This window comes from Budorcas taxicolor, chromosome X (genome assembly GCF_023091745.1).
Source record: "Budorcas taxicolor isolate Tak-1 chromosome X, Takin1.1, whole genome shotgun sequence".
NCBI classification, from domain to species: domain Eukaryota; kingdom Metazoa; phylum Chordata; class Mammalia; order Artiodactyla; family Bovidae; genus Budorcas; species Budorcas taxicolor.
Genome location: NC_068935.1, coordinates 74407024 through 74424579, shown reverse-complemented (window position 1 = coordinate 74424579; position 17556 = coordinate 74407024). Strand labels below are relative to the sequence as shown.

At 35.3% G+C, this 17556-nt stretch overlaps 1 protein-coding gene across 1 annotated transcript in view; it reads right to left on the bottom strand.

Moving 5' to 3' along the window:
- Positions 1–3708: 3708 nt before the first annotated feature.
- Positions 3709–17556, bottom strand: part of ATRX (ATRX chromatin remodeler) — a 280266-nt gene continuing 266418 nt past the window's right edge. Inside the window, exons 32-36 of the mRNA XM_052663022.1 lie at positions 7496–7645; positions 6528–6653; positions 5666–5761; positions 5030–5158; positions 3709–3987 (exon numbers count right to left, since the gene is read on the bottom strand). Of these exons, the coding sequence (XP_052518982.1) occupies positions 3709–3987; positions 5030–5158; positions 5666–5761; positions 6528–6653; positions 7496–7645 (780 nt within the window). The remainder of the gene's footprint in view (positions 3988–5029; positions 5159–5665; positions 5762–6527; positions 6654–7495; positions 7646–17556) is intronic.

Sequence of the window (17556 nt, the reverse complement as noted above, 5' to 3'; positions counted from 1 at the left end):
TTTAACAAAGGCCTCAATTGATATGCTGCTTTCCTTGTCACACCTCCCTTGGTGAAGGTATGCAGTGGTCACTATCAGATTCCTAGACTGAGGGGAAGAGTGATTCCCATAGTTAGTGAAGTGGGCATAATGTATCAGGAAGGTTATTCCAAAGAGAGGGTGGCAGTGTATATGTAAAGAAATTTTACATCAGCACATACTCTTGAGGAGTAAAACTCTTAGGCAGGGGCAAGAAGGACCATTCTTTTATTAGATCCGACATGAGTGATGTGGGCAGTTTGGTTCCTGACAGATATTAAGCTTAGAAACAGTATATATTTTGGATTTTTAATTTTTATTCACTTCCATATAACAGCATATATAAAATTTTGCACAGACAAAAAGCATTTCTGAAACTTGGTCACTCCTTTTAGATTGGCACAGATTACATATTTTTCAAAAAAATCAATGGTGGAAGAATTTTCATCTCTTTTAAGGCTAGATTTGATTTGGAGATAGCCAAAAGTCACTTGAGACTAAGTCTGGTGAAACATGGTGGGGAATAACCTGAATGTAATTGTTAGTGAAATAAACATGTAAAAGGATGACCTATTTTACTGTTAAAACATCACACAACATGCCACCCTCAAAGGAAAATTTTTACTGGGATATGTAACTGAAAGTTTTGTTTAGGGTACAGAAATATGTATCTGGTTTTATGACATTACAGGGAGAATGGGCATAGCTAAGGGAAGACTGCAAAATATTCAGCTTCTTTGGAGGCCAGGTGATAATTTCCATCAACCTGCTAGTGCTTCAGGATGATAAGCAGCTTTCGTATCAACTGTGGAGTGGTAGGTCTGCTTGACTTAAATGAGTGACACAGCTGTTGGGAAGCAGGAAATGGTGCTGGATTACACACAGACAACCAAAACTAACAAACACACACAGGATTCCTGGTATGTAAATTATTTTTGAGGTTTGAGATCTCCTTTTACAGAATTTAGTATATAACAGATTCAAAAAACAAACTCCTTGACCTCCCAATATTAAATAACTAAATGTGCAAAAGAATCACCATTAAATAGCACATAAAAAGCTATACATTTTCTATGAAACATTATGTGCACAGATTTTCAAAGCTGTGAAAATGCAATAAAGAGCACAACACATTTTGGTCACTTTATTAAATGACATTAAATAGTTTAAGTTTCAACTACTAAACAGCACTTTGAATGGTGAAAACACAGATAGTATTATTGTCATACTTGAATGCTTTTCTTTAAAAACACAATTCCAGTCCTTATGTATATTACAAAACAGCCTTAAAGGAAGAAGTGACATCTTTTCTACAGTACTTAAGATACTCAATACGGAACTGAAAAGCAGTCTAACAGAAACAAAGGCAAGTCTTCACAGCTGTATGATTTCAGCAGCCAAAGCTGGATGATGGACTGAAACATTACTATACAACTGGGACAAAACATATACAATATCACAATACTAAGCAAAAACGCTTTACACCCGAAGAAATAAAACAGGTTACAAAATGTGGAGAATTTAGCAGGCAAAACTGTATTACAAGCAACATTTTAAATCATTTTTTTAAGCCATTGCAACTATTTAAAACATCTAAAACAAATATAAAAATGAGCCTTTTAGTATCTTATTGACATGACTTTTATCTTTAAATATTTGTTAAAGCTTGATGTTATACTCAAAGTACATATTATGTAGCTAAAATGTCAAGTGAAGATTGTATGCAAACTGATCCAAGTTTTATCCCAAACTATTTCCAATTAACCTTTCTATGTATTATTCTTTAAGTCATAGTTTCATTCATGATGAAAAAGGTTTAGAAGGTTGCCTAAAATTTTGACATCTATGTCTTTGAGCAAGTAATCAGACCATGGTGAAAGTTCCCAGGTTGAGTAAATCAGGTTTAAAGTATTCTGGACTTGTAGAAATACCAACTGATAACAGCTGGCCAGAGTATACTGTCTTCAAATATTTATTTCACAAATCTTGTCTTTTTCATTTCTTCTAAAGTAAAAACACATCCCCCTAGTGAAATAAATTTGATTATATGGCTGGCATAATATCCAAATATGGGAATGTGGAGGGTGGATCCACCAAACCTCAAAATTCTTAGTACTCTTAGTACTTAGTACTCTTGAATGTTCTACCACTAGTTCTTTCAAGATAAAAGTGGACATCTCTTAATTGTCCAAACAACTCAAAACAGTTTTAGCTAATGTTAAACTCATTCTAACTCAATGATACCTAGAGCAAATCCTCCACCCAGCTTTTTTTTGGGAATTTGTTAGCTATTTCCACTACATGTTACATCGCCATCTCAAAAATGGTTTCGCCATGTTGAGTTGACTCTCATAGTCTAACAATCTTTTTCTTTAAGAAACTCAAGCAACCAAATTGTACATGAATAAGCATATAGGTCATTTTTACAAGCCTGGATTAAGAAAAACAACAATGTAAAACCTCATAAAAGGGCATTAGATGAATTTTGATTAGAAAATTGCCTCACAGATCTAAACTAAAAAAAAAAAACTGAGCTTGAAAACAGAATTTATGTAAGAAAATACAGTTGGGGAAAAACAACATACTGATGAGAGAAAAGAAGAGGAAGAGCATAGAAGCCAGTGATCCTTATCTTTAGGAGGAATTACTTCACAATACTGACAGTACTGGGAATTGTTTTAAAGCACATTCCCCATGTGAACTTAAAGTCAGCAATGGTTCTGCCATTTTGATGTTGTTTATAAAACAGGGTGTGAAGCTAACAACCACAACGTCATCCTTAACCTCCTAAAATGCTAGAACTTGATTTTGTTAGTCCACATCCCACTGCCAGCAACAGGATGAAGCACTAGCACTGGCACCAAGCAGTTAAGAGATGTGCCTTATATTAGTGCCAGGAGAGAGAAAACTTAAGTGTGGAAGATAATCCACGACCCTGAAATTTTACCAGTAATTACTTCAGCACATATAACTGAAAATAAAAATGGCAGAAAAGACTAAAGAAGAAAAAGAATTCTCTTCTTAGGCTGTACTTAAGGCTGTTTATACAATGCTAAGATAACTGTAAGACTCCTCCAAGTTTTAGAGCAGTAGTATTTAACAATATTGCACACAATTCTGTGTCAAAGATAACCAACCCTTAGTTTCTAACTTTCAGTCACAGAGATGATATAGCAGGAGCCCAGTTTCAGACTTCAGTCAAAAGAACATTAAAACCATTTCAATCACTTTAGTCAAGAAATGGATAAGTATAAAAGTATTCCATAACTTGAGGAATCAACTCTAAGAACTCAGCTGTGTGTCTTTATATGTAAAGAATGAATATATAAATCAGTATTCTTTCATAAATTCATTAATTTATGACAATTTTATGGTCACTAAAAGCAGGCATAAAAATTTAGAGAGGAAACCTGTGGAGTTGTTACTGTTATGGAAGGACTTGTTTTCACTGAAAACAATTTGAAAGATCTTCTGTACTCAATGTGTGCAAGAAGATTCTAGGCAACATCACTGACAAATGTCAGGAAGAAATGGTATGCCCTATTAAAAAAAATTTTAAACTAATATGGAAGATTGGCATTTAAGGGGACCAAACTATTTATACAGTTGAGTTCTGTTAAGTCATTGATTCCTAAAAAAATAAAAGATCTTTCTATGATTTTAACAATCTTTTAAGCTTTTAGTGCAAAATCACATTGATTTCCCTGGGGAAGGTCCTGGATTTTTGCTTCTCATTGGGGGTGGCGCACGTTGTAATGGTGGTGGCTGCATACCACCAGCCACTGACTGATACATTCCTCTCATATCAATCTGCTGGTAGTTAGAAGGATTCATGATTAAATTCGGAGGCTTTGGCATCATGAGGTGACCCAGTGTTGCTTGTTGATAAGTCATTTGCTGCTGCTGCTGCTGATTGTACTGTTGCTGGAGCCTTCGGTTCATAAGTATTCGCTGAACACAGCTGATTAACTAAGGAGAGAAAAGGGAGCTGTTTCAAGTGCATGACCTGTCTCAAAGAGGCAGTATCAAATTTTGAGTTAAAATCAATTTGTTAAGGGGGTACCATACCAAAAGAAAAACATATTATTGTTATCACCATTACTAATTTGATGGTATTCACAGGACCATTACTGTAGAAACCATTTAGTAACACCATTTAGGGCTAAATTCTCTTAATGACTTGACTATTGTAGTGCAAGCAGCATTTAAGTTGGTTGCTATAGTAACCTGTCCTGCACTGTGATTAGTCTCAAGTATTAGTTACAGCATTTTTTTGTCAAGTCTCTTTCTTTGTCCTTCTTTTGAATATTTCACATGATGACAGACAAATAAACACTTTTAGTGACAAACACCAAAGGGAAAAGGCACTTGCAGTGGGAGTAATTCCTACCTGCCTACCTAGAATGTATCAGATTTCCTAAGATAATTTAAAACCACATAATTCTACAGTGCTTTCTAAGTAAAATTCATGCCACAGAAATTGATTCCCTGGTGTCAAGAGTTGAAATTTCCCAGTGCAAGGTAGATGGCTGCCAAACAACCATGCTAACAAAGATAATCAAGGATTCTGGAATATGTTACCCTTATAGAGAATTACATAATTTAGTAGGAACCTGTGTCATATATCATTTATAGCTCCACTTGTTATCTCAAATTAAATATATTAAAAAGTATACTTATTTCTGGAACTTGTTTAAAATCAGTAAATGTTGTAAGAAAAGTCTGGCAAAAATTCCTTTCTAGATGTCCAGAATACAAAAGTAAAATTATATGGAAGAGATGCTATGTAAACTTCAAGGAGATTCATTTGGGAAGCTGTTGCTCATTTGCAACAAAAGATATTACCTTTATTTGACATTACTAGGTTTATGAATAAAATTTCTTCTGGGAATAACCAATGACCATCCATCCAACCACATGTGGGAACAGATATCAACACAGATGTCACACAAACTCGTTATTATAAATTCAAGAAAATTAAACATAACCTAGAGATACTCTGAATTCTTACCATCTGTTGTTTTGTCAACACGTCATTGTAGATGGCCTCTCTTCGTTTGACATCAAGCTCCTGGCTGGCTTGTCTACTTAATGCTAATGCCTGTACCTGGGCCTCTGAGAGATTCATGTTTTCCTTCCACTAGAAGAAAAATTTCTATTTACTACTTATTGCAGTAGAATTGAAGAAAATAAAATATTTATGGTCCTTAAAGATATTCAGGGTTTTTAAAGTTTTCTTTCCCCCCTTTCCTTTAATCTTTTCTAAAGAAGACGATGATGTAAAAGCAAGGTACTAAACTGTCCACTGTTGTACAAGGGTTAGCTATGCCTAGAGAAAAACTATTTGGATTTAATTCATGCAACTGGTAATTAAAATGTGTTTATATAAACAACACATACATTTCCATGATTAACTGATTTCCCAATTCTTCGATTTTACATTTCTCTTTTGTATCAACATCTAGATAAAACTGAGATATATAGCTTGGCACTATTATACGGTTTACTAGTATTTTACTATTGTAAATCAAGTTATAAGAATTACAGTCTTTCCCCCACAGAAGTAGTGAAGCAAAAAACAAAAATCAGAATGAATGGTGGGAATAAGAATTCCAAGTTGGTGTAAGACAACTGCCAATTAACTTACTACAGCTGAAATTATATCTTCAAGAGGCTGAATCCTCACTGCTGTCACACTGTTTGTTGCTTCCACAACTTTTTCTCGTCCTTGATTAATGAGGTCCTAGAAGAATGCAAGAAATAACTTTTATCAGGGCACATAAAAGACAGCTTAGTTTTAAAAGTATAGAGAGCCTTTCTCTTGCCAATATACAGCATGTGGCCTTAAAAATCTTTAAGTAATTGAAAAGTACAGCAAAATTCAGCATCAATAAAATGGAGTAAAACTCATCAGTGAGGGTCTTGGTTAGGAAGATAAAAATTGGGTTCTATTGCACCAATAATTTAATAATTTAAATGACTCCATAAGCACATTTTAAAAAGAAAATCACAGATTCAATTACATTATTTAATTACTGGTATATTAAAACCCAGTCTTTCTTATTTAACTCATCATTGATCCTATTTTTAAATTATTTCATAATACTGTACATTATCATACACTTAAAGTTGCATCTTCACTGCTTTAGAATGTAGATCAATGTGTGTATTTATCCCACTTTCAAACATTAAGTAATTTGTTTATTCAAAATATTTTATAACTGAAGAAAGTGCTATTTCTCTAGCCAGTCAGCTACCCTATTGTTTCTTAATTAAAATAATTCAAACTATATTAATTCAAGGCCTGATTTCTTTGTACTCTGAACAAACCACATTTTATTATAACTACGCTGGTTCAAAAAGGTCAACAAATAAAAGAAAAATTTCTTGGTCTATTCAGAGGTAATCTTTTGGGGAATGTGATATTCCTGCATAGGAAACCCTCAACAACAAGGCACTTGAAATTGCCTTTAATTCAAGGCAAAATACTTTCGTACTTCACAACTTACCTCCAGCTGTTGATTACTCATTGCTGATAGGGCTCCCAAATTGAAAGGAATATAAGGAGTTTGAGAGTTAAAACTGACAGGGGGTAAATTGGTCCCAGTTGGTATGTTGAAACGCATGGTCAGTCCCTACAAACAAAAAATTATGAACTTTCCACATTGTGATTTAAAACTTGAAATTCTACATCACCTACTGGTTGATAAAAAAATCCACATTCTCAGATCTAGGAAATTATTAACACTCTTTCACACACAAACAAAACACCCTTTTCATCTGAAACTAAGATCTTATTACATAGAAAGCTTTAACCCCTAAAGGTGTACTCTTTTCTGGTAATTCCCACAGCATGGGGCAACTCAGAGAATTCTGATGAGACTCCTAGTATCACAATGTTAAAGAAGTTTAGTACAATGAATTAGGTGCTTAAAATGGATTCGGGTATTAGGATAAGGTTTCCCATGCTTAGGCGCATTTTTGCTCAAGTGAGGTGGTATTTAAAACAGAGGTGGAACTATTTTAAATAAAGTTGCTGCTGGAGATTGACACTAATGTCCAATAATGGAGTATTTCTGTGTTCTGATAATTGGTCAAAACTTTGAGTTTGGTACACATGCTAAAGCAACATTTACCCCTACCTCCAAACTCAAGTTCCTGTATGTCTGTTACTACAATAAGGGTGTTGATGGAAGTTAAGTGATGCTAAATATACAGCTTCCCACTAATCTCTCAATTTAGCAAGTGCTAATCAGAAATGAGGTACTACTGTTTAAGGGGAAACATTTTCTTCTCTCCTCTGAGTCTACACCAAAGGTAGCCAAAGCCCATAAACAGACACCCAAACCTGGGGAACTCTGTTCCTGAAGATTTACTATATTATTACTTTTTCCAAATGTGACCCTTTTCTTCCTCCACTGTTCTTTTAAACGACTAACAACAAAAACAACAACAAAAAGCATTTCAGATGAACTACCTTCTTCTCTGCTTCATATTCAGCCCAAGCTGCTTTTCTTTCTTCTTCAGTCAACTCTTCTTCTTCTTTGTGGTCCAAAAGAGAATCATGTTCATGATATCCTACAATGTGTTCTTTATGTATTTGAAGAAGTTCTGCAAGTATGGTGTCCTGTTTAGAAAGGTTGAAATAATAGTTATTTTCTCCCTCTGGATCATATCTCCATAGTTCTTTGACCTACTGTTAGTCTAGAAACTAGAAACTCGCTACAATACATATTTCTGATATATATGATAAATTACTTAGAAAACATTCATAATACATACAATACCAGCCTCTTATGTAAGAATGTCATATTTATACAGCATGTTTTAGGGGTTCAATTTTTTAATGACTACTTTTCATCTTTCAAGCTCTCTTCCTCCAACATTTTTCTAATTTTTTCCTATGCATTTTGTTTTGTGCTTTTTTCAAAGTTGATTAAAAAAAAAGGCTAACATAAGTCTGCTAAATTCAGAGATGCTTTTGCTAAAAATCATGGCTACTCCTGTTCATATGTATTTAACACCTGTATTTATTTATTTTGCTGCACCAGGTCTCTTGGTTGCAGCATGCAGGATCTTTGATCTTCGCTGTAGCGTGTGGCATCTTTACAGCTGCAGCATGAGAACTCTAAGTTACAGCATGTGGGATCCAGTTTCCAGACCAGGGATTGAACCTGAGCCCCCTGCACTGGGAGCACCAGAGTCTTAGTCACTGAACCACCAGGGAAGTCCCTTATAACAACTTTATTTTCATAACCACTTTACCTACCAACCATTATACTAACAAAAACCAAATCTAAATTAATCAAAACAGCTACAGAACAGTTTAACTGGAACAACAGTTCAGCTCAGTTCAGTCGCTCAGTCGTGTCCGACTCTTTGCAACCCCATGAATCGCAGCACGCCAGGCCTCCCTGTTCATCACCATCTCGCGGAGTTCACTCAGACTCACGTCCATCGAGTCAGTGATGCCATCCAGCCATCTCATCCTCGGTCATCCCCTTCTCCTCCTGCCCCCAATCCCTCCCAGTATCAGAGTCTTTTCCAATGAGTCAACTCTTTGCATGAGGTGGCCAAAGTACTGGAGTTTCAGCTTCAGCATCATTCCTTCCAAAGAAATCCCAGGGCTGATCTCCTTCAGAATGGACTAGTTGGATTTCCTTGCAGTCCAAGGGACTCACAAGAGTCTTCTCCAACACCACAGTTCAAAAGCATTAATTTTTCTGCACTCAGCTTTCTTCACAGTCCAACTCTCACATCCATACATGACTACTGGAAAAACCATAGCCTTGACTAGATGGACCTTTGTTGGCAAAGTAATGTCTCTGCTTTTGAATATGCTATCTAGGTTGGTCATAACTTTTCTTCCAAGGAGTAAGCGTCTTTTAATGTCATGGCTGCAGTCACCATCTGCAGTGATTTTGGAGCCCAAAAAAATAAAGTCTGACACTGTTTCCACTGTTTCCCCATCTATTTGCCATGAAGTGATGGGACCGGATGCCATGATCTTCGTTTTCTGAATGTTGAGCTTTAAGCCAACTTTTTCACTCGCCACTTTCACTTTCATCAAGAGGCTTTTTAGTTCCTCTTCACTTTCTGCCATAAGGGTGGTGTCATCTGCATAACTGGAACATACAGTCCTTATATTTCAATTGTAAGAAACTCAAATATAAATTAAACTATAAGGACCTAGGATCAAATTTAAATTGATATACATTATTTATCATTTTATTATCAAAGTGTCATTTTTAAAAGTCATGATGTCTTTTAAGGTTAAAAAACTAAAAGCTTAAAACTTGGAATCACTTATATACTCAGTAAGAACCTCAAACTCTGTATGATTATGATTATAAAAGAGACACACAAAAATGGAGATCATGGGGTGTGGAGGTTAAAGTGAACCATGGATATGTCACTTGCTAACAAACAGTTTAAAATATTCACAAGCTGTTTATTAAGAAATTAAAGATGAAAACCTGGATATATAGAAAGCAAATTAATTCACTTTACAAAAGGACTTTCTATAGCTTCTAACAGCAAGTTTCCTTAGAACACACTTTCTAAACTGAGTGATTTTAATGAAGGAATGTAAATAATGACTGGTCAAAGGAAGGTACAGGGAAGCATATAGCACATTAAATTTAACCTATATTAAATAATGCTTAATGCCTCCATAAGTTTTAGCATAGACAAAGCCCACACTTAACAAAGAATTTTGTCTTTACATCTTCAACCGTATCTAGAGTATACGATCCAGCACAGGATAGGAGCTCAAATGTTTGTTATATAACTCAAGATGAAAAGTTCAACTCATGCTTTTTCTGTACAAAAGCAAATGCTGACACCAATTTCAACTATTTTGATACCTGGTATTATGTTAAAAACTTTTTACCTTGCCACATCAATACACACTTGAAAGAATCACTTCATAATTTCATGAAAGAAAATAATTTTTTAATGGATATATCTGTAATTAAGATTTTACTATTAATTTTGAATGCATGTGCTATTTCTTTGGTTGAAAACATTAAAAGACCATACAAGGTTAAAGAAAGAAAGTCTACTGGTGGAATGCATATATGCTAATAGATATAGTTCTTTATTTTTTGGTTTATTTCTTTTAAAATGTTAACTAAACATTTCTCTTCTGCACCAGTATAGAAATCTGCCATCAAAGCTGACTTTCTCTGGCCTAGGGCATACAGAACATGTTTATCACAACTAGATAGATCTCCAAAGTTCAGAGTTACTAACCAGGCAGGCAGATAGGGCAATCTGAATTAAATTTTGTTAAAAGATAATGCTTCCTTAGATGTGTGTCTCCCATGGTTACCCCACCCCACTCCATGCGTGACTCAGAAGAAAGGCATGTAATAAAACCAGATAACATTGACTAATATTTTTAGCAAGTGACCATGCCAAATATAATTAGGAAGCTGTTCTACAAAATACCAAATAAATTACAAAATAGAAATGTTCTATGGATAATCCCAATTATACTTCTGTCTGACAATAAGTGATGTTCTTAAAAGAACTGTAGTCAAAAATCACTTCATTTCTCTAAGACAGTAACCTAAGGGAAAGAGCAGCAGAAATTGAATTTTTTTTTTCAGCTGTATGCTTCTCTCTGTAATAGTGGATAATAACTTAATCTAGTAATGACTGTGAGTTAAACATGGATGAAATGCTCTACAGTTACATGTGTAACAGGATGATATAAGAATAGCAGGAATAAATGAAATACCCAATTCTCTGGAAAGTAACACTATGTCAATTAAGTATAGCAATTATTTCTCAATTATAAATGCCATGATTCATATATTAACTACTTTTTATGATTAGAGAAAAAGCCTTTCCAGAAATGCATGCACACATATACACACAAACGACGCTCATATATACCCTTTTTAAAAAGTGTCTGTATCCTGATTTTCAAAGTCCAAACTTATCATCTTGAAATTGGTAGAAAATAATGTTCAGACAGGCAAAGTAACTTTTTTTCCAATCACAGAGCTACAGACTAGCTGGGATTAGAAGATAAATTTCCTGACTCCTATCCAGTGATCATTCTATCACACTGTAAAGAATGACCGTTTTCTTGAGGCATGGTTCCTCCATTTCCCAGATCTATTCTCTTTAAAAAAGAATTCCCTAAAGGATTCCAGAGGAAGGAGAAACTTAAGTAGGACATTTTTTTTCCCTCACTTTTAACACTTCAGTTCTTTCTGAAGTTTTTAAAAACAAGTATGTTAATTTTTTAATAAAAGAAAATATAAAAGCTGAAATAAAAACAATATATAGACACAAACTTATAAAAGGCCAGTTCATGCTTAGCCTGAACCTGACAAGAACTGTTTTACCATTTTCATCTTCAGGAGATAGTCATTTTATGAAATCCCATTTCTGAAACCTTTAAATGTCTTCTCCCCACCAGATTTAAGATCTATGCTATCAAGCCAAACATGATTGCCTAATTATGGTTAGACTATGATTAGGCTTCCACCCACGCAATAACTTTCATTTTGACCCACAGTCAATTAAAATGTCAACAAATCAGAGGAAAAGTGCATGTGACTTACCTTTGTATCATTAAAAACTTTTGGACCCTTTTCCTAAAACATAAACTCCCTCCTAACATCAAGCCAAATAATCATATTGCTTTTACTAGCCACAACACTCCCTTGTTTTCAGAATTTTTAAAAATTTTAATGGAAATGATGTTATAATTCTGGTTATAAAACCTAGAGATAACTAACAGTAACATTTGTGTATATCCCTCCACACATTTATATTTTATACCTGTGTGTGTATATAAATTTTCACATAAAAATGGGATTGTACTATACTTTGCTACTCTACTTTAAAACCTACTTTTCTGCCTTAATATCTTTCCATGAACATTATTTTACACAAACTACAAAACCTTCATTGGTTTTAATTGTGTACATTATATAGATATACTTTATCATCTATTTAATTATTCTCTTAAGAGTTTATTACATGTTTATGTCACTTCTAGTTTTTAATTATCACTAAATCTGCAATGAAATAGGTTAATGGGTAAATTTTAATGTATATCAACCACTTGTTCATACAATAATATGCCAACAATACTCAGGGACTTAGACAAGTACCTTTACCATTATCTTCATTTTAACAAAGACAAGACTACATGTAAGCTAACTGACTTTTAAAGGAACAAGATTCATTTATACATTTCAGAAGTAGGAAAGCAGAAATCTTTCTTCGAGAGTGTTGTATAAGACACACTAAGAGAAAAAAAAGATACAGGATTTCTGATACAAACTGTTTCTACAACTTTCCCATTTAAATTAATTGCAACATACTGTCAATACAAGAAATAGATGATGAAATGAATAGGCCAAAAAATATCTGCAACAGGATCCTCAGAGTATTTCTTTGGGAAGAAAAGTTTTGCAAAGTCTAGTGCAAGTAATAAAAACTAATAAAGAAAAATTTTATCCCAATATACAATATGATCAGAGAGAGGTTTTTTTTTGTTATTTCCCCCTTAAACCATGCATTTATATTAGTTGCTATAGTAACACTATTATTGAAAATAATACTGGAACAGAATCTATAATCACTCAGCCAACAGTCATCAAAATGAGGTTTAAATTATATCCAAATGTGTACCTTTACTTTTCTTTGTCTAAACTTTGTTTCTCCTTAAATAAGTGAAAAACTTGTAAGCTGGGAAAACCATGGTCTATATTCTAGCTAACAACCTAAATTAGTTTGAGCTTTAAAATGACTAGTCCAATTAATAAATGAAAATTAATGATAAACTACAAGTTTAAGTTAATCACTTAGAAGTTTAAAGTATTTGGCAAGCTGATAAAAATTTCCATTTAATGAATTATGAGATTCAACCTTGAAAATAAAAATCTAAAAAAACAATCAAGCTTTGCCTAGGGGTGGGGGCAGGGGTTTGCCATGTTTCAAAATATTTCACTTGCTTTGAATTTGAATTTGAGTATTATATCCAGAAATATCACTAGAATACTTACATGCCACAGGATCCACTCAAAAAGCTATGAAAAAAATTCCTTTTATTAAATAAGTCTAGATTCTTAATAAAGAAACTCAATATTCCTAGTCAAAAAAGTTTCTACTTTCAAATTTAAAGCCCGTTTCTTCCCAAACTACCCAAGGGGGAAAAATGCAACATATTTGAAAGTAACTAGAGAGCTATTAAAGAGAAAGCAATGGCAACCTACTCCAGTACTCTTGCCTGGAAAATCCCATGGATGGAGGAGCCTGGTAGGCTGCGGTCCATAGGGTCGCGAAGAGTCTGACACGACTGAGCGACTTCACTGTCACTTTTCACTTTCATGCATTGGAGAAGGAAATGGCAACCCACTCCAGTGTTCTTGCCTAGAGAATCCCAGGGACGGTAGAGCCTGGTGGGCTGCCGTCTATGGGGTAGCACAGAGTCAGACACGACTGAAGTGACTTAGCCGCAGCAGCAGCAGCAGCAGAGAGCTACTAAATGAAGTTCACATACCACCTCATATCAGATTTTGAGGTCAGTTCAGTTCAGTTCAGTCGCTCAGTCGTGTCCGACTCTTTGCGACCCCATGAATCACAGCATGCCAGGCCTCCCTGTCCATCACCAACTCCCGGAGTTCACTCAGACTCACGTCCATTGAGTCCGTGATGCCATCCAGCCATCTCATCCTCGGTCATCCCCTTCTTCTCCTGCCCCCAATCCCTCCCAGCATCAGAGTCTTTTCCAATGAGTCAACTCTTCACATGAGGTGGCCAAAGTACTGGAGTTTCAGCTTTAGCATCATTCCTTCCAAAGAAATCCCAGGGTTGATCTCCTTCAGAATGGACTGGTTGGATCTCCTTGCAGTCCAAGGGACTCTCAAGAGTCTTCTCCAACACCACATAAACCTTACAAAGAGTATTTATAAATATAATCCAGATTCTCAAATTGTAGGTAAGAATAAGTGACAACTGTAGAACTTGTAACTTTCAAGGAAAGAAAAGTCAGGCCTGCCAAACTGACACTTCCTTGTCCTTTTTAGTTGCTCAGTCGAGCCCAACTCTTTGTCATGCCGTGGACTGTAGCCCACCAGGCTCCTATGTACATGGGATTCTCTAGGCAAAGATACTGGAGTGTTTTGCCATCTCCCTCTCTAGGGGATCTTCCTGACCCAGGGATCGAACCAGTAGAGATCAAAAGCTAGAATCTCCTTTGATAAGAATGTTTGATACTCAATTAACATTTAAAGAACTAGATACTATATTTAGCACTTAACCTTTAAAAATTGGTTATCCATTACAATTCCTATACATGACATAGGCCATTCACTGTGAGGTAAAGAGTGCCATTCTATATTTTCATATGACTGTAGTGAACTGTGGTGTTGGAGAAGATTCTTGAGAGTCCCTTGGACTGCAAGGAGATCCAACCAGTCCATTCTGAAGGAGATCAGCCCTGGGATTTCTTTGGAAGGAATGATGCTAAAGCTGAAACTCCAGTACTTTGGCCACCTCATGTGAAGAGTTGACTCATTGGAAAACACTTTGATGCTGGGGGGGATTGGGAGCAGGAAGAGAAGGGGATGACAGAGGATGAGATGGCTGGATGGCATCACTGACTCGATGTACGTGAATCTGAGTGAACTACGGGAGTTGGTGATGGCCAGCGAGGCCTGGCGTGCTGTGATTCATGGGTTGCAAAGAGTCGGACATGACTGAGTGACTGAACTGAACTGAGTGACTTTCTAGAGGTTGCAGCTTTCCAAGAAGAGCCTGAATTGGAACTCAATTCTTATGTTATACAATCTGGAGTTCACATTATTTCTTTAGTTTATTAACAGTGTTACATCCTCTAACTCAACCATAGGCGTGCTATAAAAAGTATATGAAAATAGGAGGGAAAGTAGTTTTTTTGGCAGTTCAAATTACATTTAAAGAAAGAAAAAATTAAAATGTTAAAATGGTTTAAAAAATGACGTAAGATGAACTAGTGAATCTTATTTTGATCAAATGTCTCCCACAATTTATACTCCTTTTAAGGTTCTAAAGTAATAAATTTGATACAAAAAGCTCAGTCATGAAAACCTCAGTCAATGAAGAGACATTCACCTACTTAATTCCCCTATAAGTATTACAGTTTCAGTTTTCCACTGTCCCTATTCCTGGAAGTGTTACATGACACATTTGAACCAATCAACCTCAATAACATATTTTAGGGTATTAAAATACTGTGGCACTCAAGTTATCTATAGTAATTCACAATCACTGTCATTTCAACATGTTAGTTATATCCTTCTGAACTCCTCTAAATGAAAAAAAAAAAAAACTGAGCAGACATATAGCCTTGCTTACCATGTTTCTCTCTACAACAATTTTATGTATAGACATCAGTATAATTTTGCAGGAATCAATTGATTTGATTAAAAGAAAAAGACAGCCTTTTTAATTTTAGAGGAAAGTTTAATTGCAGAATAGTGGTAAAGAATCTACCTGCAATGCAGGAGACACGAGTTCAATCCCTGGGTCATCAAGATCCCCCAGAGAAGGAAATGGCAACCCATTCCAGTATTCTTGCCTGGAAAATACCATGGACAGAGGAGCCTGGTGGGCTACAGTTCATGGGGTTGCGAAAGTCAGACATGACCTAGCAACTAAACAACATATATGTGTGTGTTGTGCGAGTGTGTACACACACACAGAGTTATATAACTTTTTCAATTGGGAGGCTTTATATGTAGTAGTAAAGGGTCACAGGGTCTAGAGTACTGCTCCAACAGAATTCTGGGCAATGATGGAATGTGCTGTGTCTGCACTGTCTGATTTGGTAGCCACTAGTCACATGTCAGAGAAGGCAATGGCACATGTAGCCTCTGAGCACTTGAAATGTGACTAATGTGTCTGAGAAACTAAAATTTTAATATTTTTTCCTTGGTCAGTTAACTGGGATCAATAAAAGACTCTTACCAGGTTTTATTTACCACTTTCTCTTATATTCAACACCTTTTCTAAAGGTCTAAAGCAGACTCTCAATTAAAAAAAACTAACAATGTATTCCCATACACAGAGAGTAGTTTTTACACCTTAACCATGTCTTTCTAATGAGAAATTCATTGGACAAGATCGACAAGACAAATTATCTGATGGCAGAATTGTCCTAGAAAATTCTAGATATATGGCTGTCATAATTATAGAAGAACCAGTAAGTTATTACCTGTTCTAAGAACATACATATGTAAATAAATTTTAGCTGATGCTTAAAGGATACTTCTCATTACCTACAAAGAAAGCATAATAAGACAAAGCAATTTATTTATGTGAGGATCTAATCAACTTATTGCTCTTGTTTTACCAGAGACTGAAGCACAAAGAGCAAATGATTGTTAGTAAAATTTCTTATGCTTATTTAAAGTACCTTGTTGAATTTTTCCCCTTCTCTCTTTAAAAGAATTTTAATTTCATTATTATTATTGTGGTATAGCTGATATACAATATCATATGTTTCAAGCGCACAATGTAGTGATTCACAATTTTTAAAGGTTATACTCCATTTATAATGATAAAATACTGTCTATATTCCCTGCACTATACAATATATGGCTTCCCTGGTGGCTCAGAGGTTAAAGCGTCTGCCTGCAATGCGGGAGACCTGGGTTCGATCCCTGTGTCGGGAAGATCCTCTGGAGAAGGAAATGGCAACCCACTCCAGTATTCTTGTCTGGAGAATCCCATGGACGGAGGAGCCTGGAGGGCTACAGTCCATGGGGTCACAAAGAGTTGGACACGACTGAGCGACTTCACTTTCACTTTCACTTATACAATATATCCTTGTAACATATTTTATACATAATAGTTTGTACCTCTTAACCCCCTACCTTTATCTTGCTCCTCCTCCCTTCCAGCTCCTCACTTGTAACCACTAGTTCATTTTCTACATCTGTGAGTCTGTTTCTGTTATATTCACTAGCCTGGTATATTTTTAGATTCCACATATAAGTGACATCCTACAGTATTTGTCTTTCTCTGGCTGACTTATTTCACTAAGCAAAATAGCCTTCAAGCCTATCTATGTTATTGCAAATGGCAAAATTTCATTTTTTATGGCTGAGCAGTATTCCATTATACATATAAATTACCACATCTTGTTTATTCATTCATCTGTTGATAAAAACCGAGGATGCTTCCATATCTTAGCTATTGTAAGTAATGCTGCTATGAACACTGGGGTGCACCTAATTTTTGAATTACTATTTTCATTTTTGGGGATATATACCCAAAAGTATAATTGCTGGGTCATCTGGTAGTTCCATTTTTAGTTTTCTAAGAAACCTCTTTTGGAATTCTAACTTTGCTCCTTAATAACTGGGTAATCTCTCAGAACCAATTCCCTTACTACAAAGGGGTAATACCACCTGAAACTCACAGGATTATTTAAGGATTAAAAGAGATTATGTTTTTGAAAGGAACATAGCACAAGCACTTGATATGCATTACTTCCTTTTCCCCATAACTTGACTTATCTTTTTTTAA